Genomic DNA, 22618 nt, shown 5'->3' on the forward strand with positions numbered 1-22618 from the left:
GAGCACCTCACATCGCTGCCCTGCTCCCCACCTGCAGGCCCATGCCCTGGGCAGGGCTGCCATGAAGACCAGACACCATTAAATGCCTCGGATGCTAGAGAGCGGCTTCGTAATACATCAGGATTAGAAAAAGCTCCTGAGAGCTCGCATCCACCGTCTCTGTTCTAGAGCATGCCCCCTGCTCACTTCTAGCCGGGGAAGCCAAGGGAGGCCCCCCACTCAGGGTCCAGACGTCTGCAAGTTGCACAGGTGGACTTGTCCAGCAAGCCGGATGGCCTCCCCATCCGGAGGTGAGGGACACAGCAGGGGACGAGGGGGGCCCCTCGCGCATGCCCAGCTGGCCCAGACGTGCACTGGTGTGCTGGTCGCCTGGCAGGTGCACAGCCCATGCCTCCGGTTGTCATCCCCTCCCTCCCCGGCTCGGGGCCGACAGCTCGCATACCTGCACCCGCACACCTACTAACTTGGGTGGGCGGTGCAAGAGTCAGTGTTTTCTGGAGACTCCCATGACCCTGGGGAGACCCGCTGTCCCGTGCAGCGCAGCAAAGGCTGAGCCACTGTGCGCGGCAGCCGTACTGCCGGACGCCTCGGGATGGGGAGCTCACTGTTCAGGATGCCACCAAACTCCTGTGCCTGTCAGGCGGGGCTCATAGGGCTGTACTCAGCTTCCCCTGGTCCCCATCCTGCCCCAGCACTAGCCCCTCCACCCGCACGGTCCCTCCCCAGGGGCTCCTTTGCCGCACCCCACCATTCCCGAAGCACACAGAGGGCATCTTGCCTGTGCTGTCCAGAGGTAGTCCAGCTGCAGCGTGACATCCACCTGCCAGGTGTGCAGGGCCAGCGTTCACGAGAACAGCAGGATGGCCATGATGGGCTTGAAGCCGTGCCTGGACACTGCGCCGCCCCTGGAGGGGGGGCAAGGAGGGAAACCTCATCAGTACAGAGGGCCTGAGACCCGTGCACGGGCCCCCGGGGCAGGCAGGTCGGCAGCACCTGCCACCGGCCCGGCTGCAGCACCTCCCGCCCGATCCGAGGCCTCTCTGGCCCTGGGCCCAAATGGACACACGGAGAAGCCGCGGAAGCAGGCAGCGCCTGACGGGTGTGTCCAGGGAGCCTGGCAGCAGCGCACCTACCCCAAGGCCCGGGTGTAGCCGCTGAGCTCTAGGACCAGGATGTAGGACGTGGTGAGCACGAGGAGCAGGATCATTTTGGGCAGGGAGGACACTCGCAGGAAGATGGCCAGTGGAAGTGTTCCCACCAGGCCGCAGAGCAGGGCGTGGGGCGCAGACTCGCAGGGTGAAGTGGCTAGCAGTGTGTTGTGGTTGCCGGGTGTCAGGACCACCAGGGACCTGTCGGGGCTGGAGCTCCAGGCCCAGGGCAGACAGCCCACCTGGAGGGGGCAAAGGGGTGGGCAGACGGGGCAGCGGCAGAGGGGGAGGGGGAAGGGGTGGAGAAGGCAGGGGCAGAGGGGACAGAGGGTCAAGAGGAGGCAGGGATGGAGGTGATGGTGGGGAGTGGAGACAGCAGGGGCAGGAGTGGAGGGGGCAGGGGCAGAGGGGTCAGGGACAGAAGAGCAGGGGTGGAGGATCCAAGGGCAAAAGACCAGGGGTGGAGGAGCCAGGGGCAGAAGAGCAGGGGTGGAGGGGCAGGGGTGTTGAGGCAGGGGCAGGGGTGGCAGGGAGACGGGGGCTCAGGACCAGCTGCCCTCAGCCCCACCTGCACCGTCCACCTGCTGCTACAGCTTCCTGTGGGAAGGAGGGGATGCCCCCAGGTGCCGCCCGCCCCTCCCTTGCTGTGCCCTCCAGGCTCCTCCCAGTGTAGGCTGGGAGAAGCAAGAGACCCCCCTCGGCCCCCCAGACAGCCCCTGCCACCCTCCTGGTACTCAGCGCCCCACCCCCCTGCCCTGACTTCTGCCCCAGCTTCTACTGCGCACTGGGGAGGGGCTGGGTGTCCCTTCACCCGGAGACAGCCCCCCTCACCCCTACACACCTCGTGGGACTCCCCCCGCTACACACTGCTGCCTGCAGACATGCTCACCACACATCCTTGGGCGACAGAGTAGGTCAAGACCACTATGAAAATACACAAGACGGTGCGGATCTGGATGGTCAGGCATCCTGGAAAACACTGGACAATAAAACATATTACTGTGAACACAGGCGTTTCTTAGAGTTGGTTCGGGTCGCAGGAACGGTCACAGCACAGAATGTGCTGCATGCCCTGGTGCCGCTGGCTCCCCACCCAGCCCCCACACACACATCTCAGCTGTGCCCAGGCTTCCTCTCCCAGGTCGACGCTGCCAAAATTAAAAGAAACAAAAACTACTGTCTTTCAGTGAAAAACAACCACACCCGCCACCGTGTGCCCCACACTGTGACTCTGGCACTAGAATGAACTGATTAATTTGAGATTTTTATTACATTAAATCCTTACTATGTCATGTGTTTTGCAAGTTCATATATTGTTATTATATTAAATAAGGATTTACACATACTTGTGTCTTTTTTTAGGTACTTTAAATTTTATCATTTTCTTCACATAGATTTTAAACTGTTTTTGTTACTAGAAATTTTATTTTAAATCTATTTGGGTGAACCTGGGCAGCTCAGGACATGATCTCAGGGTCCTGGGACCGAGTCCCACGTCGGGCTCCCCACTCGGCAAGGAGTCTGTTTCTCCCACTCCCTCTGCCCGTCCCCAAAATTGTGCTCTTTCTTGCTCTCTCTCAAATAAAATCTTTCTAAAAGTGCCTGCGCGCTTAATAGAAGGCAGCTTAAATACATTTTGCAATAGTCAACATGTGACTTTGTGGATAAAAGCGCAAAGCTCTTTTTAGATTCACGCTCATGAAATTTGAAACAAAAACTAATATAAAGACTGCAGGGACCCTGCACAAGACGCTGATGAGACCCGCAGCCAGCCAGGGCCAGCCCCATCCGCGGCCCTCCCCTGGGGATGTCTCGACCGTCCTGTCCCCACCAGCTGGCCTTCTGGGTCCAACGGGACTCCCACGGCGCAGCCACAGTTCCGGATTCCATTCAGGATTCCTGAGCCTGATGCTGCCACACTGCGCAGACACGCTGGGCCCCCAGATCTCAGGGAGAGGAGCCCCCTGCGGTGGCGCCAGCCCCGACTGCTCACACCTCGCACTAGCCACCTCCCTCCCTGTCCAATCTCGTGTCCGCCCCTGGCCGGGACAGAGATGTGCCCACGGACCCTTGCCCGGCCGACAAGGCACACGCTGCTCACGCATTCGCTCAGCAAACGCAGGGTAAGGCTCCTCCGGCTGTGGACATCAGGAGCCCCTGGAGGCACTGCCCAGGCCTGGCCTCTGGTGGCCACTGGTGACTGGAGGGCCACCGGCCGATGCTCAGCAAGCTGTGCCCGGGGTGCAGGGAGGCTGAAGCGGGAGGCAGCCCGGAGTGTGCAAGCGGGGCTCAGAGTCGGGGGCAGCCTGCGGGGCGGATGCGCCATTCCCATTTGGCTGCCAACTGGCCAATGGGTGGTGGGTTCCGACGATGATGCCTCACGGGGGACACAATCTGCCCACGTGGCTCCTCTGGTCTGGCACTCCCTCTGTGCTCTACTCACTGAAGGGGACACGCGGCGGGCGCTAGCCGCTCCTGGATGTCCTACTGATGAGCAGGGACTTACGAGTCCTGGATGCACTCACCCAGGACAGCTCTGCTCCCGCCACACACGTGCCAGCGCCACACGACGCTCGGCGAAAATGGGAGAGCCAGCGAGCCGCCGGGGGCTGGCCTCGGTCACATCTGCCCCGGGGCGCCCGCTGAGCGCCTGTCACACCGCCAACACTCAGGGCACCCCGGTGCTGCTCCATCGGCTGCCCGGGCGCCAGCTCCCCTGCACTCACTCCACAGTGCACAGTGACATACAGGGACCCGGTGTCTTGGGACCCAGGCCTCGGGGCCACTGAGCACAGCGGAGTGCACAGTGCTGGGCACACTGCCTCGCCGGGTTCAGAGAGCACGCCAGGGCTAGGACGCAGGCTAGCAGGAACCACGGGGTGCTGTGGCCTTGCGTGACCTGTCATCCTCGTCACAGGCCCAGCTCAGGGTCGTGGACACCTGGCCAGCTGGGTGCTCCATGCCAAGACCCCCGCCACATGAGATCGGAGACGTGGGCAGTCATCTGCTCACACTCGCAGGGCCCCAGGGTTCCTGCCCCTACCCCAGCCAGGTGTCTCCCCTGCCCTCTGCCCGCCCTGGGGATCTCCAGGCCCACCGGCAACAAGCCCACAGCAGACACAGACCAGCTCGTGGGCCTTCTCCATTCATGAGCTCGCGGGTGGGTGGGAGCCCCCAGAGCGGCTGGCTGCCCCGATAGGTGAACCCCAGCCCCAGAGGGACAGGCAGGGACTCGGAAGGAGCACGACCAGAACAGTGTGCCAAAGAAGCCACTGCCGTGACACACGTATGTGGAAAGAGTGGTCTCAGTGGGAGGAAAGTGCCCGTGTCCCATGTGAACAGCACCCACGGGGACCTCGGCGGATGCAGTGTGATGATGGGGGCAGGGACAGCCCGCTCTGCAGACACGGAGGAGGTGACATTCAGGACACGGGGCCCGCTTGCCTCAGCCGACCTGACCGTGGCCAGCGCCGAGGCCCAGTGGCCCCCAGAGATGCAGGGAGCCCCCACCAGCCGAGCTCCTCCCAACCGGGGACCCGGGAAGGGATGCCAGGAACGAGGGTCCCTCCCCGCCCAGTGACAGGCCCCAAAGCCAGCAGAACCCTCACCCCAGCCATGCTGCCGAGCCTACTGCGGCCCGGCATTCTCATGGGGGAGGGAGGGGACCCCACAGCCTGGAGCTGCTGCTCTTGCCACGGCCCCACCCCCACCCCATCTGGACACAGCAGCTTTGCTGATGTGGAAATGGCCTTTTGAAGATTCAGGGATGGTGTCAACTGGGCAGCCGCCCTTGCAGAGCTGAGGCACGTCCTCCTGGGCGCTGGGGTGCTGTCTGGGCCTGGCGGTGCCCCGTGACCCCCGAAACATTTGTCGAAACGTCAGAACTCTCAGCCTCAGTCATAAACACAGCCAGAGGCGCACGGTAAGACCAGCCTGGATCTGCTGCCTGTGACACGGCACAGGTCGGCATAGGGTTCCTCCCCCAGTGCCGTGCCCCGAAGAGCTACCACCCCCGGCCCACGGCCACCCATGGCGGAGGGTCGCAGTGTGACCGGAGGGACGGGTTCCTGACCGAGGACTCCAAAGGACCCGGCTCAGCAGCAAGAGGTCTTGAAAGCCAGACGGTGGCGGAAGGGGAAATGGGCGGACTGGGGCGCAAAAACTCCACGCGCCAGGGCAGGTGACGGCCCCCCAACGAGCCCATGGGACCCCGCCAACAGTGAGCCTACGGGCCGCTGCCCTCTAGCACGTGCTGCCCACAGCCAGGAGCCAGCGGGCGTGCGTGCCCTGAGACCTCTGAGGCAGCGGTCACTGGCCCGGCAGCAGCAGGAGGATGGGACTGACGCTGCAGCTGGGAGCGGGGGTGGCCAGGACCGTGCAGCAGGGCCACGCCCGCCCACCACCTGCTTTCTACTCGTGTCCTCGCTCTCCTGGCCCGCAGGTTCCAGACTCCCCCGGCGATGGGCACCAGCCCAGCTGAGGAGGAAGGCCAGGTCCTGGGGAGGGACCTTCCTACACAGTATGCTAGGACATGCTGCTTCCTGGGGCTGACTGGAGACGCCAGGGCGCAGGGAGGGCAGCTTGCGGGCTCTCTGCGGGAGATGCCACGGGAGCTGGCTCTTCTGTTACCTGTGAAGCCACGGTCCTGTCGGCCAGCACGCCCACAGCCCTGCAGGAGCGGGACTGCCAGCGTGGGTGCTGAGACCCACCCCCCGTCTCGCCCCCAACTCCTGAGCCTGCATACGCGTTCGCTCACATGTAACGGGGTAGCGCGCTCTTCTGAAAAGTGAACGCTGCTGGTCACGGAGACCGATGGCCACGCGTGGACTCCATGTGGCCTCTCCTAGCTGTGAGGCTGGTCGCTGCTCATCTTTACGGTCAGTTTGCTTATACACTCGTGGAGCAAACACATCCGTGGAAAATAGCTGTAATACAGAAAAAAAAAAAAAAACAGCACATCAGCTCCAAACCCGGGAGAAAACCCTCGGAACGTTAAGCACAGCCATCAAACATGGCCTGGCGGATTGTCCGTGGTTGCACGTCCTTGGGCCACACCATCCACACGAAAGGCAGCCGTGCCAACTCCAGCAATGACCCTGTGACCACCTGTAAGCACAACAGGTGTGTAACGTCGCCAAGGCCACCAGGAGCGATGCCACGGAGCACAACAGGATACCTGCCTCTCCGTGGAGGGTGCTGTGGCCAGGACCCCATGCATCGACCTAGGCACACGGTGCCGGTATCCCGAGCCTGAGCCTGTGGCCGAGGGTGTGTGAGACAGGCAGCCGTGGCCGCCATGGCCACCTCCCTGGGCTCGACACAGCCTGATTTACACGGGCACCTGGAGCTTACGGCCCAGGATGAGGTGTCGCCAGGGGCAGGGCCTGTGCAAGCCTCTGTGCTGGACGAGGCTGCGTCCACCCCTTCTGCTCACAACATGGGTCTGCCCAGGCTCCAGCAAGCGCCCTCAGAGCAAAGCATACCTGAACCTGCAGAGGCTCGCAGACAGTCCCTTCCTGCCCAGCGGCCAGCCCTGGTCCCACTGCCCCCCACCCAGGGCTGGCTGTCCTGCTCCCACTGGCACTCGTGGCCACCTGGTCCAGCTCAGGCCCCTCCTAGCTCTCACCCTGCACCCTCATGCCCGTGCTCTGCTGGCCCACGGCACTGCAGGCCCCCCCCATCCCCAACTCCTGGCCTCCTCCTGGCCCCACTGACCCTGTTCCTTTGTCCTCCAGCTTCTCCCCTTGTGTGCCAGGCTCCCGCTACTGGTGCATATCAACTCAATTCTGTCCTGCATCACAGACAGGGACATGGAGGCACGGAGTTCCCAGTGCCAGCAACCCCAGCAATGCGGGAGCCAATGGGAGGATGGAGGTCCCAGGGGGCCATGGGGCTGGCCCAGCAGCCCGGATGCCCTGCCTGTGGCCTCCTGCCCTGTCCCAGAGGAAAGTGCATGCCCAGCTGACTCGTGCTTTCCCACGGAGGCCCTGCTACCATGGACCCTGGCTCAACCATATGCACAGCTTCGCCCACCTGTACCTCCCTCCACTGAGGCTGGGCCCCACCTGCTGGTTGCCACCCCTCCACACCATCTCTGAGCCACACCCCGGGGAGGACACTCAGAGCTAGCGCAGAGGCACCAACGGCCATGACACTCCAAATTCCACATGCTTCGGCTAAGCCACCTCTGCCAGGAGGGACATGTCCGTCACAGCACCCGGCTCCCGGCTCCCCGGGAGGGGGTGGCAGGCCATCGAGTCAGCTCCACCTGTCACACTCTCCCCCAAAATTACATGAAAACACCATCTTATTTAAATCTGAAAATTGCAGTTTCCAAACCACGTATCACCCTATGAAGAACAAACAACTGGAAATTGGTTTAAATATATAACATCTTTTCAATTAAAAGAAAAAAAAAGTTCCCAATAAAGAACAAAGAAGTTAAGTGGATAAAAGCGAATTTAGTTTTTTAAAAAGTTGCCGTTTCCAACAATTACACAAAGAGAATCCTGAGTCAGCAGGACATGGCCATGGGGTGAAGCAGGGTAATGGGGTGCATAAAGACACGGACGGGGGAGCCACAGCGGGGCTGGGACCGAGCGCTGTCCCAGGAGCACAGCCACCCATGGAGCCAGCCCAGCCCCCACCCCAAAGCTCACAGCAGCAAAGCCAACAGAGAACCCTCCACTGTACAGGTGTCCTGTCCACCACGCAGGCGTATGATGGATCGCTGGTTCCCTGCCCTGAGGGACTCTCCACTCAGAACACCCCACGGCCCTCATCCCATCACTATGGACCACCTGCCCAGTGTCCCAGGGGCGCTCCTGGAACTCCGAGCAGGATCCAGCACACAAAAGGGCTTGGGGAGCTCCTGCTACTCTCCACTGCCCCACCGTCCTGTCAAGAGGACAAGCGGAGGCCACACATGTACCGGCCCAGGTGATGTGCAGGTAAAGGACACAGGCAAATACACATACCTGCCCAGGTGATATACAGATGCAAGACACACATGTACCTGTCACAAGCAGGATGTAAGCACACACACGCACATACACCTGGATCTAGGTGATGCACAGGTACGGGACATATGCACACACACTCCTGGACCTGAGTGATGTGCGGGTACAGGACACACGCATACATAAGTATCTGGACCCAGGTGATGTGCAGGTACAGGACACATGCACACATAAGTATCTGGACCCAGGTGATGTACAGGTACAGGACACAAGCACACATAAGTAGCTGGACCCAGGTGATGCACAGGACACACATGCACACACACGGATCATAGGTCCACATGGACCATAGGTCAGGGAGAAGTACAACAGGCACCTGGACCCAGGTAATGTGCAGGTACAGGACACAGGCATACAGGCACCTGGGCCATGTGGATTGCAGGTCAGGGAGACACACAACAAGCACCTGGACCCAGGTGATGTGCAGGTTCAGGACACGTGCACACACACTCCTGGACCTCAGTGATGTGCAGATACAGGACACATGCACACATAACTACCTGGATCCAGGTGATATGCAGGTACAGGACACACGCACCCACACTCCTGGACCCAAGTGATGTACAGGTACAGTACACACGCACACACACCTGGACCTGAGTGATGTCTAGGTACAGGACACATGCACACATGCACCTGGACCCAGGTGATGGCAGGTCTGGACTTATGCACACACACACACCTGGACCCGAGTGATGTGCAGGTATAGGACGCAGGCCACCAGGAAGCAGATGCAGAACACCAGGAGCAAGAGGTCAACCACGTTCCTAGAACAGAAGATGCAGGGTCACTGTGGGCTGGGGCCAAGCAAGGTGTGCCCAACAAGTGCCCGCAATTCCAACCCCCGACTGCTCCACCAAGACCCTTTCTTTCTTCCCCCCAACTCCTAACCAGCGGGGCCCATGGAGAGGCCCTCCCTCATGGAGGACCTGCTGCTGGGCACTGCCCTCCTGGGCCAAGTCATCTGGGAGCAGCTTTTCTAGGAAAAGCTTGATCCCCACACGGGCCATCAGATGGTCGCCGTGTTTACAGCATCTGGGAACGGAGCAGCTTCCTGTGCTTCCTGGAAACTCTGGAAACCCAAGGAGAGCCACTCCACCAGGGGGTCTAAGAAAGTGGCCTCTCTGGAAGGAAAGTGGACTTTCCTCCTGAAAACAAGCACTGCCAAACTCAGACTTTGGGTAACTGATTATTACTAAATTACTACGTTTGTCTTCCTTTCCAGAGGCCACTATTTCTCACTTTAACATATCTGAAGATGACGCGCACCTAGAAACAACGTCCCTCGAAAATCTGTCCTGAAGTCAAGGGTACACGTTGGGCAGATGGAAAGGCGCTGAAAATATCTTGTGTCTTAGAACTGTGTAAATGACACACGAGAAGTTGAGCGTGAGCATCCCACACGTGTGCCACCAGGGCCTGACGGCTGACTGCAACCAGGGGACAACAGGCTGTGGCTCATGCCGTCTCGGTGCCAGGGACGACGGGGGCAACGAGCAGACGAGGAAGGGCCTCTGGCACCCTCCTGCCCTGATGGCCAGGCCCGTCACACTTACTGAGGGATGATGAGAAGGTAGATGAGGCCGAACAGGGCGGTGAGGATGAGCGCCAGCACAACGGCACTGGTGAAATCCCGTCCTGGAGCTGGTGGTACTGGGAGACACGGAGACCGCCCATCAGTGGCTGTAGCTGCCAGGACACATGCAGGGTCCCCGCAGCGGCACCTGGGACCTGGGGACCACGCCGCCTGGAGACGGGTGGGGGACGGCACCTGGGGCCCCTTCCACCTACCTTGAGCTCGCGGTCAGCCTGCTTGTACTTCAGGGTGAAGAAGTCCAGGTCTGCCATCTCCAGCTCCATCTGGAACGCTTCCAGGAGGCGGCCGATGTACCTGTTTACACGCATGCCCGGCGTGGTGTAGATGACGTTCGCAGAGAACGATTAGCGGTGTCTGAGTTTCTCTGATGTGGTTCTCAATGCCATCTGCTGCCACCAAGGAAGGAAAAAAATAAATGTCAAATCCTCCACTTATTGAAGAAAAAGCTCTTCCATTCCCTCAGCCTGCTCTCTGGCGGGGCAGGTGTGGGGCCGAGATGTGGTCATGCCTCCACCACCTGCTGGCGCTGAGATCCCAGGTGACTTAGCACATCATTGGCCCTGAGACGCCTGCGTCTGCAAATACGGGCACGGGACGTTCAAAATGTGGCACTCCATGTGGATGCGGGCGGAACCCAGCAGAGAGCAAGAAAACAGAATTTGTTTCTTTAAAAATATCAATAAAATTGACAAATCTCCAGCAGGCATGACAAAGAAAAAGAGAGAGAGACTAACAAACCTGGGGATGAAAACAATTCTACTACAGACCCTGCTGACATCAAAAAGGTAATAAGAAAATACTGTGAACAATTACACACATTAATTTGATGACCTGGACCAATGAACGACTCGGGAACACACACACTACCACAATTCACCTAACGTGAAAGATTATGAGATTAGCCCTGTAATTTACTAAAGAAATTCAACTCATAACTGTAAAGGTTCCGAAAAATGAATCTCCAGCTCCAGGTGGCTTCACTGGAGAATTTTACTCAACATTTAAGAATGAAGAATTAACACCAATTCTGTATCATCTCTTCCAGAAAATAGAAAAGGTAACACCTTCCAACTCACTTTATAAAGTTGGAATCATCCTGATACCAAAATCAGACCAAGACAATACAAAAAAAGGAACACTACAGGCCATCTCTTTCAATACCGATGCTATAATCCTTAACAAAACAGCAAATAGAATTCGGCAGCCTCAGAACAGAAGCATGCACCATGACCATGTCTGGAGATGCAGATCCTTTTACACATCTGCCCATCGATACAATACACCACATAAATAATCCCATGGTTGTGTCAATTGACACAGAGAATTTGACAGTTGAATCTGACAAAATTCAACACTCATTCTTGATAAGATCAGAAAACTAGGGAGGGAGGGGAAGTTCTCCAACTTGATGAAGATCTACAGAATACTGAAAGCTACTATAGTACTCGCTGGTGAAAGATGGAGTGCTTTCAGCAACCCCAGCCATTGCAACAGGGCAAGAAAAAGGAAAAAAGAACATCAGAAAACTGTCCCTTTGCAGATGCCACAATGGCGTACATAGATATTCTATGTAGGGGAGGAAATAACTCTAGAACAAATGAATTCCATAAGGTCACTGGATACAAGATGAACATAAAAAACGTATTTCTTGGGGCACCTGGGTGGCTCAGTCAGTTGGGCCTCTGAGTCTTGGTTTCAGCTCTGGGCATGATCTCAGGGTCCTGGGATGAAGCCTCACATTGGGCCCCCTCAAGTAATCTGCTTGAGCTTCTCCTTCTCCCTCTGCTCCTCCCCTTGCTTGTGCACTCTCATTCTCTCTCTTGAAAAAGAAGTGTATTTCTTAAACTAATAATCAGTATGTGAAGACCAAAGTTAAAATTCAGTGACATATGTACTCATGGAGAAAAACGAAGTACTAGGTACAAATCTAACACGTACACAACTTGTATGCTGAAGACTATATGATACTGATGAAAGAAATCAATGATTTCAATGAACAGAGGGACACACGTGCTCATCAATGAGAAGACATGACACAGTAAAGCTGTCGATTATCCTCATACTGATGTGCACAGGTTCTTTAAAAAAAAAAGATTTTACTTGCTTACTCATGAGAGACAGAGAAAGAGGCAGAGACCCAGGCAGAGGGACAAGCAGGCTCCATGCAGGGAGCCCAATGTGGGACTCGATCCCAGAACCCCGGGTCAGGGCCTAAGCCGAAGACAGATGCTCAAACAATGAGCCACCCAGGTGCCCCGCGGTGCATGGGTTTAATGTAATTCTTATCAAATTCCTAACAGGAAATTTTTCATAGACAGGCTTATCTTAAATATAAATGGAAAGGGAAGGGGATGAGAATAGCTCATTTTTCTCAAAATCACTCAACCCAAGGTTAAGACTGATTGTGTAGCTACCCTGGTTGGAGCAGTACAGCACTTGTGCCAGGAGAGACACAGAGATCTACAGAATAGAGAGCCCAGAAACAGCCTCACACCAGTATGGTCAATGATTTTTTACTAAATGCAAAAGCAGTTCAATGGAAGAGGATAGTCTTGTCAACAAAGGGGGCTGGATCAACTGGTCGTCCATGTGCAAAGAAGGAAATTCGACCTAAAACTCACATGTTATAAAAAGAACTTATCAAACTTAATCCCAAGAAACAAACAATCCAATCCTGAAATGGTCAAAAGACATGAATGGAAATGTCACAGAGGAAGACATAGACGTGGCCAAGAAGCACATGAGAACATGCTCCACATCACTGGCCATCAGGGAAATACAGATCAAAACCACAACGAGATCCCACCTCACCCTGGTGAGGACGGTGAACATTAGCCAGACAGAAAACCACAAATGTTGGAGAGGAGGTGGAGAAAAGGGAGCCCTCCTGCACTGTTGGTGGGAATGTGAACTGGTACAGCCACTCTGGAAAACTGTGGGGAGGTTCCCCAAAGAGTTAAAAATAGACCTGCCCTACGACCCAGCAATTGCCCTGCTGGGGATTTACCCCAAAGATACAGATGCAGGGAAACGCCAGGACACCTGCACCCCGATGTTTCTAGCAGCAATGTCCACAATAGGCAAACTGTGGAAGGAGCCTCGGTGTCCATCGAAACATGATGGATAAGGAAGATGTGGTCTCTGTATACAGTGGAATATTCCTCAGCCATTAGAAATGACACATACCCACCATTTAATTCGACGTGGATGGAACCAGCGGGTATGATGCTGAGTGAAGTAAGTCAATCGGAGAAATATGGTTTCACTTATATGGGGAGTTTAAGAAATAGTGAAAGGGAATAGAGGGGAAAGGAGAGAAAATGAATGGGAAAAACCAGACAGGGAGACAAACCACGAGCGACCCCTAACTCTGGGAAACGAATAAGGGGTGGAAGAAAAGGGGGTGGGTGGGGGGTGAGGGTGACTGGGTGATGGGCACTGAGGGGGGCACTTGACGGGATGAGCACTGGGTGTTATGCTATATGTTGGCAAATCTAACTTAAATTAAACGATGTGATAAAATATATGTATATATAAATATTAACTCAAAATGCACCATAAGTTTAACCAGAAAACATAAAAGTATAAACTTTTAGAAGAAACATGATAATCTTTAGGGTTTGGGCTACATAGAAAATTATTAGAACACCAGAAACACAGTCCAGAAAGGAAAAAATATCAGTAAATCGGACATCTTTGAAATTTGAAACCTCTGTCGTGGGAAAGACACTGTGAACGGAACGGAAAGACAAGCCACACGTGTGACAGTAGAATCAGATCCAGGATTCATCGAGAACTCCAAAAAGTCAACAGTACCAAGAAAAAAAAACACTCCAATTACAAAGCAGACATTTTGCCAACAAAGAGAAAATATATGGGCAGAAAACTAGCACTTGAAAAGGTGGCTGACATGACGAGCCACCTGGGAGATGCCAATAAACACAAGTCACTAAACGTGTTAGAACAGACAAAATTTTCTAAAAACAGAGACAGCACAAAGCTGGCTGGACGCAGAGAAGCTGCGTCTCTCACACGTGGCTGCCGGGAACGTGGTATGGGACGGTCTTTCTGGAAACAGTTTGGCAGTTTCTTTAAAAAAAACAAAAAAAACAAAAACCAAAAACAAGACCCATCCGCAGTACAGCTGGGCATCTGTCCCAGATAATAAGCATTTTGGTCCCCAAGAAAGGGAACGCAAGCGTATGTTGCGGTTTTATTTTTAACAGTCACGGTTGGGAACAAGCTAAACATCCTTCAACGGGTCCGCCTACGGTGGCCCGCCCGCCCCGCGGAATGCCAGCAGAGCACGGGGGGACGGGGGACCCGGGGCTCCATCCCGAGTGAGGAGGAGCCAGAGTCACGGGGCGCATCCCAGGGTCCGCGTCCACGATGTCCTCAGTGCAGAAGTCAGCACGGAGAGCCGTCCATGGGGGGCCCGGCGGCTGGGGAGGGGACAGTATGGCTCAGCAGAAGGGGGATCGTGGCGTGAGGGAACGTTCCGGGCCCCGAGTGTGGCCGCCAAGACACCCCAGGGCACAGCCACAGGCACCACCCAGCGGCACCCATCACTAGCTCGGGTGCATGGGTCCTGGGGAGCTGCGACCTCGGGGAGCCCGCCGGGGGCCCCAGTGTGCACACTGTGTGGTGCCACCACAGACATGCGTGCAGCCAGGGTGGTGCATCACCACCCCCCTCCGGAACGCAGCGAGAACACAGGATGGGTTGGGACAGCAGGCCCAGCTCCTTCGAGGGCAGGACCTCCGCTGCACCCCCCGCCCCCCTGCCCCGCAGCGAGGCCACGCACTCCCTCTTTGTCGTTCTTCCCTGGACTTTCCACAACAATAGTGTTTCCTCAGAAAACAAGTCAGAGCCAAGGTCACGAGGAAACATGCCCGTTTTGGTGCAGACTCTGGCCGCCTGAGCCTGTTTCTTGACCTGCCAGAGGGCAGGCTCGAGGCCTGGGTACAGAGCCCTGGGTGCGGGCCAGCCGTGAAGCCCCGAGGGCGCACCTAACATCTCTGCTCCAGCTTCCCGGTCTGCGACCCACAACAAGGGGGTCACGGCGTGCTGCCAGCAGGAAGCACCAGAGTCCACGCAGAGACCCAGGTGAGGCAGAGCCGCAGGGAGCAAGAGGCCCTCGCGGGAAGTCGGGAGGCCTGGCTGGGCTGGCTGACCCCAGGCAGGAGAGGTGACCCCGACCCGCTCTGCTCGCCACCAGGCCTTGTGGGGACGTGGGCATGACGGGGGTGGGCAGGCAGTAGAGCCAGCTTGGGGGCCAACATGGACTTCCCTGCTCTGCTTCCATCCCACCAGCTGAAACGAGGACTCAATGACCAGAGCCCCAGCATCCGTGCTGGCACACGTGGTGATGACGGCAGGCAGGCCGGAACAGGGTCACGGGTCTGGCTCAAGATGATCATGAAGCTGCCACGTGGGCCCCCACCTGCCTGCTCTCTGGGTTCACTTTAAGTGTAAGAAAGCTAACCTCTCTCCTGTTCAAGCAGCCACGACCACGGATTTGTACAACAGCACGATGCCCACGCTGACTCACAGCGGCCCTGAGCGCACACACATGTGACATGAATTTGGGGGGCTCAGCGGTTGAACGTCTGCCTTCAGCTCAGGGCATGACCCCAGGGTCCCGGGATCGAGTCCTGCATCGGGCTCCTGTGTGGAGCCTGCTTCTCCCTCTGCCTGTGTCTCTGTCTCTGTCTCTCTCTCTCTCTGTGTGTTTCTCATGAATAAATAAATAAGCCTAATAATAATAATAGTAGTAATAATAATAGTAATAATACATAGTGGAAAAGAGATGCCAAAGTCATACCTACAACCATTCGTCCAGAAAACCGAGAGAGCCACCCTGGCCATACACGAGGGTGCCTGCGCAGGACTCAGGCATGGAAATGAACGACCGGGACACAGGGCCAGTGAGAGACCCCATCTCAACGGGGACATGGGCCCCGGGGGGCAGTGGGGACAGTGCCTGTGGGCAGAAGGGCCTGCCCAGCAGGGTCACCCAACATCCACCTCCCCAGCTGCCCAGCTGGCATCCTGGCCCAGCCTCGGTGCCTGTTCCCCGCCCTTCGGAACCACTGCCCTTGTCACTGCCCCGTCTCCACCCCGGGGGCAAACCCTAGGTGGGAGGCCAGGACCCGCTGTCCCCGGCAAACAGACAAAGGACCAGAATCGGCAGGTGTGCACGGCCCCACCTGGGAGGCATCCCGCACTGCAGACAGAGGTTCAGGGGTCAGGGGCTGGGCCAGGAATCAGGGACGCGGCCCTGTGCTCCCAGGTAGGGCAGGAATCCAGCAGGGACATCAGACAACAAGGAGGGAGGGGAGGGCTGGCGCGCATGAGCACATGCATGCGTTCTGATGCACACACGGCCATGCACACGCATGTACACTCACTCAGGGACACTTACAGATGCACAAGAACGTGGTAAGAAAGGGAAGCTGCCAGGGGCCCTCAGGACGTGGGAACCCAGGCTGGGCAGGTGGCAGATGCACCAGAGAGCTCGCGCAGCCCGTCATCCTGACTGCAGCCACGCAGGGCCTGAGAGAGATGGGCAGGAAGCTTCCCCCCAAAACCCCACCAGGAAACACGGACATGGGGAGACCCTGCCCCCCGTGGGGGGGATGGTGAGGACCATGCCCGCAACCCCCACCTGTGCCCCCAGAACCCACCTGTGCCCTACGGCCCCCCCTTCTGTGCCCCCTGCCCCTCACCTGTGCCCCCCAACCCTCGCCTGTGCCCCCATCCCTCGCCTGCGCCCCCACCCCTCGCCTGTGCCCCACGACCCCTGCCTGTGCCCTGAGACCCCGTCCTGTGACCCCAGACCCCACCTGTGCACCGTGACCCCCCTTCTGTGCCCCCCGCTCCCCGCTTCTGTGCCCCTCGCCCCCCACCTGTGCCCTGCATCACCCACCTGTGCCCCCCAACCCCCACCTGTGTCCAGCGCCCCTTGCCTTTGCCCCCAACCCCTTGCCTGTGCCCCCTGCTCCCTGCCTGTGCACCACAACCCCCACCTAGGCCCCATGAACCCCGCCTGTGCCCCACGTCCCCCACCAATGCCCCCTGCCCCTCACCTGTGCCCCGCATCCCTCACATATGCCCCACACACCTCGCCTGTGTCCCCTGCCCATGCCTATGCCCCGCACCCCCCACCTGAGCCCCGCGCCCCCTGCCTGTGCCCCTGCCCCTCGCCTGTGCCCCGCACCGCTCGCCTGTGCACTGTGCCCCCTGCCTGAGTCCCCCGCTCCATGCCTGTGTCCCCCACTCCTTGCCTGTGCCCCTCACCCTACCAGCCTGTGCCCCGCGCCCACCGCCTGTGCCCCGTGCCCCTTGCCTGTGCCCCCAGACCCCGCATGTGCCCCACGGCCCCCCATTCTGTGCCCCCTGCCCCTCACCTGTGCCCCCCACCCCTCGCCTGTGCCCCACGCCCCCTGCCTGTGTCCCCACCCTTCGCCTGTGCCCCATGCCCCCCCGCCTGTGCCCCACGACCCCCACCTGTGCCCCGTGCCCCCTGCCTGTGCCCTGCGCCCCCTGTCTGTGCACCACACCCCTCGCATATGCCCTGAGACCCTCCTCTGTGACTTGAACCTCTTGCCTGAGCCCTGGAAGAACTAGGCCCCCTTAATCACACCCAAATCCATTTCCTTGGGCACAAAACCCTTGAGGGCCCCCATGCAGGTCACGGGCCCTCCTGCATGCACAGCACCCTCAGCCCTCAGCAGCCCCACCCCTGACCTGTGCTGCTGGAGAGGAGTTGAGGCCCAGGAAGGTCAGTGGGGGGAGGGTGGTTGCAGGGGGCCCCGCCCCCGAGAGGACCTCGGGCTCTGCCTGGGGGTCCAGGAGCCCGTCCATCCCAAGGGCCTGGCCCAGGCCCAAGCAAGGGGGGCCCCGTCCCCCTCCCGGAGCCTACCTTCTGCCGGTGAGACGGCACGATGAAGAACGTTTCGTGCCGTGTTGTGAGTTTTCAGGAAGCTGTTCCTCTTGTGCCCTTGATCCGGCGCCACCTCGTAGTCACCATTCAAACACGCCAGCGTCATCCTTGTGATGTGGACCTTCCTGCAACACAGCAGCCCCGCCATGCCCAGGGGGGCCCTCCCCACGGGTGCATCCAGGACTCAGGCTCCCCATGTCAGTGGCAGCCCAGGCACTTGGACACACAGTGCCAGGAGGAAGCCGGCGTGCCCTCCGGACTCTGAGGCCACGGGGCCTCCCTTCCTCACGTGAGTGCAGGGGACGAGCAGAGAGAAGCGACAGCACCAGGTGGTCCGAGCCTTGGACCTCCTCTCCGTCCACTGTGGCTCCTGCAGAGGCCGGGGGTCCTTGGGCACCCCCGCAGGCCCCTCCCAGGTGGCTCCGAGAAGCACCTGCACCAGTCCTCTGGCCCGGAGCGCATCGCCTCCCCCCGACTCACCCAGGCAGGCCAGCGGCCTCCATGACACTGGCCAGGATCTCGTCGTTGGACCACACGTCCTATTGCCACTTGCTCAGGCCGAGGACCCCGCAGAGGACCCTGCCGGTGTGCAGCCCCACACACATGTTCCTGTACACCTCAGTGGCCTCGGCCACCGACCTGCAAAAAACAGGTCATGGGCATGAGCTGGGCCCTCGTGTACACCCATGAGGAGAGGCTCTCCTGAACAGGCGGGAGCATGGGGTCCCCGCCCGGCTCTGGGATGCACGGCCAGAGTCAGGTGCCGAAGGGAGTGCTGAGCCAGGTGACTAGCCCCTCTGCCGCCCTGGTCTGTCCACAGGTGGCCCCCACAGCAGGTGTGTCCAACGGGCCTTCTGCATGAGCCCTCGGCTCCTGCCTCCTACAGCCCCACCCACACCCCACATGAGAGGATGGGGTGCCCGCCCGGCCCCCTTGGGCTCCCCCGTAGACTGCGAGCTGGCCGCAGGGATGTCCAGTTCTGACCATTCAGTCTCCAGAGGACAGCGGCAGCCACCTTTTTGGACCCCTCCAGCCTCCCTGCCTGCAGAAAGGAGCTCCCGCATATCCCACGGGAAGGCCATGCTGGTGGCGGCCTGTCCTCTGCTGGTGTTGGGGAGCTGGAGCCAGATGGCTGGAGGCAGACGCCCCCACCCCGGAAGAGCCGAGGGCCGGACCCCTGGGAGTCAGCCAGCCCGCGTTCCTCAGCCATGCTTGCCAAGCCTCCAGCCAGCAGGCAGCCCTGGGCTCTCTCCCAGCTCTTCCAGAGCGCTCACCCTACTGTCCCCATCGTCCCCAGTGGGCAGGCAGGCCAGGACACCCATGCAGGCCAAGGACAGGGAGCCCTCTCCCAACGTCCCCTGTCCCCAGGCCTGGGGTCCAGGGATGGCACCAGAGGCCACCGCCAAGCCTTGCCCGTCTCCTGGGCGTCAGGGCGTCCTCCCAGAGATCAGCCCAGGGCTGCAGACCCCCACCTCCGAGGAGCCCAGGAGTGACGGCACTATTCCTGCAGCCGGCCCAGGTCCTGGTACCTCAAGGGTGATGTGTGCCCATCAGCACCTCGGCAGGGCGTGCCTGTGCCTCTGGCTGTCACTGGAACCCAGGTGTGCGACAGCCACAAGAAGGCAGGGAGGTGCCCACGGGGAGCCCTGGGAGTGAGCACGCTGCCCGCACACCGACCTCCAAGTAAGGGCAAAGCCACTTAGCAGGTAGCGGCCAGAGGCCACAGCCTCCTAATTACAGGCTGTCAGTGGCAGATGTGTCCTTCATGAAGGTCCCGCCGCACAGCCTCCACCCCTCCCAGCTGCCTGGCCGCGGGGCAGGGCAAGGCACAGCGCACAGCAGACTGGGCTGAAAGCAGCGAATGCCTCACCTCGTCTTCTAACCTCCAATGTCCCGGCTGCCATTCGCCAGCTCGCGAGACAGAGGAGGTGCTGCATGGACTTGAGCGTGCTCCAACCTCAAGCCCCCTGAGGGGCACCCCTGGAGCTGGAGCCAGGCCTCTGCGATGACGACGGGACAGCGGTTTCTGAGACCTCCACCCACATGTCCACGTTGGGGGACACAGCGGCCAGTGAGGCCCGAGGGGCTGCAGGAGGATCCAGGCAGGAAGGCCGCACGCGGGGCCTCATGGACAAGCTCTGACCCGCCGCCCGGCGGAGTGGGCAGCCGTGGGGCCCGGACCCATGACGACAGCCAGAGCGATCGCTGGGAGGAGGTGCGGACCACCATCCACCGTGACTTCCGTTCCTCCTGAACCGTCCGCACAGAATTCCCTTTACCCAGCCCTTGAGAGCTGGCTCCCGGCTAGGATGAGGGTCCTGTGGTCCCAGAGCCTCTGCCCACCGGGGGGGGCGGGGGGGACCGCACAGGAGCCATGTCTGTCAAACCTCAGAGAGGCCATCAGCCCAGCACCGACTCTGCAGGCCCAGGCAGGCCCGAGACGGCCCCGCGCCCGGTGTGGCTCTGGGCAGCAGGCGGTCATCATGCACGTCAGCTCCTGGTACTGGTACCGAGGGGACTGCCCAAGGCAGCACGATGCCCGACCCCGTGGGCGGGGTGGCCCTCCCTCCACGCACAGGTCTCGGGGTCTCCACCGAGGAACCAAGCCATGCAAATACTATACACAGTTCAAAAAATTCAATTGAGGGACACCTGGGAGGCTCAGCTGAAGCGTCTGTCTTCAGCTTAGGTCATGATCTCAGGGTCCTGGGATCAAACCCCATATCGGGCTCCCTGGTCAGCACGGAGTCGGCTTCTCCCTCTGCCCCTCACTTTGCTTGTGTTCACGCTCTCGCCCTCTAATCAATTTTTAAAAATCAAAAAAATAAAAAATAAAAAAATATAAAAAAATCAAAATAAATAAATAAATAAATAAATAAATAAATAAATAGATATATAGATAGATAGATAAATAAATAAATGTCAAGCAGCGATGCTCAAAACGCAAAACCAAAATGAAATAAGCCCTAAGGGTGACACCGTCGGGTGGGCAACGGCATCGGGATGGCGACCGCGTCCGGGTACGGCGACTGCGCGTCCAGTGGGACGTCAGCTGCAGACAAAACAAAGAAAGGCCTCGAGGAACCCAAAACTGCACGTGGGGTCCTGTCGCACGTGTCGAGCGGGCAACATCCCTCTGAGCCTTCGATGCACAGAGACATGAAAGAGGGAAAGGCCGTCGCCAGCGCGGGGACTTCCAGCCTCGGGGAGAAGGGACGTGCGGGTGAGAATCAAAGGAGCGGAGTGACTCAGTGGTCGGAAAGAGCAACACAAACACAGAACTCGCAATTATTCTTCTAAAACACAGCCTCACCCCTGCGTCCTGAGACGCCGGAGGACAAGGAGCTGGAAAACCAGTTCCCGTGGATGGAAGCAATTGCCGCATCTGTGTGCGGGGGGGCGTCTCGCTGTCCAGGGACATGAGCTGGGGGCGGCCTCGTCCCTGGAGGCAGGAGGCACCAGCGGGGAGGCCCCAGAGCAGGGGGGATGCATCCAGGCACAGCGGGCACCCACAATCCCAGGAACGCCCGGGACGGAGGGGCCAGAAGGCGGCTCCGGGGCGCCCATTCCTCAGTCGGAAAGCACATCGGTGACAAAAGCCAAGCGGGCACCGTTTTTGAGGATCACCAATCAGCTGACGTGTGAACCTTCTTCAATGTAAAGAATCACGAGCCAATAAGTGCAGGAACAATGATGGCAAAAGTTCACCGCAGTAAGTTGCCAAGCACCCCACTTTCCGGGCAGCTGCCACGGCCCCCCATGGGACGGACGTCATGGGAAGCAGCCGGCAGGTGGGTCGCATGCATGCAGGGACCATGGAAACCATGAGCCTTGAACCACCTGGGAGCCGGCCAAGGGGCACGCCAGGGGACGAACAGGGAGACCGGCGGCACCCAGGAAGGCTCCCCAACATGAAGGAACCAGGCAGGGTCCCAGCCCCAGGGGCCGCGACGACCAGTCCCGCTGTCTCCATGGTAGCCCAAGGGTCTGGAGCCCCCACCCCACCCCACGTGCTCTACTTGCCCTGCCGCCCAGGCTGGCTGCCAGATCACAGAGGAGGGGACACCGGAGCCAGGGTCCATGTACCGACTGTCAGGCCCATCGCCCGCCTCGCCCTTCCTCTGTGGAAACCCCGTGAAGGCCCCACCACGCAGCCCAGCCCCCTCTGTGCCCCGCATGCCTTGCCCTGCCCTCTACAGGGTCTGTGGGGCCGTGACCAGTGGCACGAGCTCCGTGCCATCGGACAATGCCAAACATACATTAAACCCAGACACGTATCCCGCCTGGAACAACGCTGCCAAGGAGAGAACACCTGACATGATGAGCAGGTGCCACAGCCCAGAGAGACCCAGAGCTTCCATGCTGGCGGTCCACAGGGTGGGTGACAAAGGCATCACGGCGGCCTCGTCATTCTCGAGGGAAGGGCTGGGGCCCAACTGTGAGCACAAGGTGCGGTGACATCTAGAACCCGGGAGGAGAGCCGCCAGCCAGAGGGGCTACAGGGGTCAGGTGGGGCCGCTGTGTCCTCCCTGCCATCATGCATAGGTGAGTCCACGCGACACGTTCCCCAGCCCCCGAAGGCAGGGCTGGACCTCTCCCTGCAGCTTCTCTGAGCGTGTCCCCAGAAGCACGCAGGCACCCCCAGGGTCGCCAGGTGCCCCCAACCTTCCCGGGGGCCCACACCCCACAGCCCTGAGCTGCCAGAGACGAGCAGTGATCGTCTCCTCCTGAAACGAAGCTACATCTCTGCACACAGAAGCAGGCGAAGCGGGGATGACCAGGTGAGTGACCCTGGGGAGGAGGACCCCAGGCCCCTGGGGGACTATGCACTGGGGACAGCCCGGCCCCCGGCCCCCACCCCCAGGGACTGCGCACTGGGGACCGGGCACCGGGGCAGCCCCCTGGGTAC

At 59.2% G+C, this 22618-nt stretch overlaps 1 protein-coding gene and 1 long non-coding RNA gene across 2 annotated transcripts; both read right to left on the bottom strand.

Annotated features, from left to right (window-relative positions):
• Positions 1 to 717: 717 nt before the first annotated feature.
• Positions 718 to 2200, bottom strand: LOC140598558 (uncharacterized). The gene is made up of 3 exons (XR_012001001.1): positions 2038 to 2200; positions 1134 to 1390; positions 718 to 905 (listed from the first exon to the last, which is right to left on the bottom strand). It is a non-coding gene; the product is annotated as an uncharacterized lncRNA (long non-coding RNA).
• A 3173-nt stretch (positions 2201 to 5373) lies between these two features.
• On the bottom strand, positions 5374 to 10072 carry LOC140598737 (uncharacterized). Its single transcript, XM_072757266.1, has 5 exons — positions 9959 to 10072; positions 9724 to 9914; positions 8850 to 8934; positions 5905 to 6073; positions 5374 to 5777 (listed from the first exon to the last, which is right to left on the bottom strand). Exons 1-5 carry the CDS (start codon positions 10070 to 10072, stop codon positions 5374 to 5376), a joined length of 963 nt encoding a protein of 320 aa, XP_072613367.1.
• Positions 10073 to 22618: the final 12546 nt, after the last annotated feature.

Source organism: Vulpes vulpes, chromosome 4 (genome assembly GCF_048418805.1).
Source record: "Vulpes vulpes isolate BD-2025 chromosome 4, VulVul3, whole genome shotgun sequence".
Lineage (NCBI taxonomy): Eukaryota > Metazoa > Chordata > Mammalia > Carnivora > Canidae > Vulpes > Vulpes vulpes.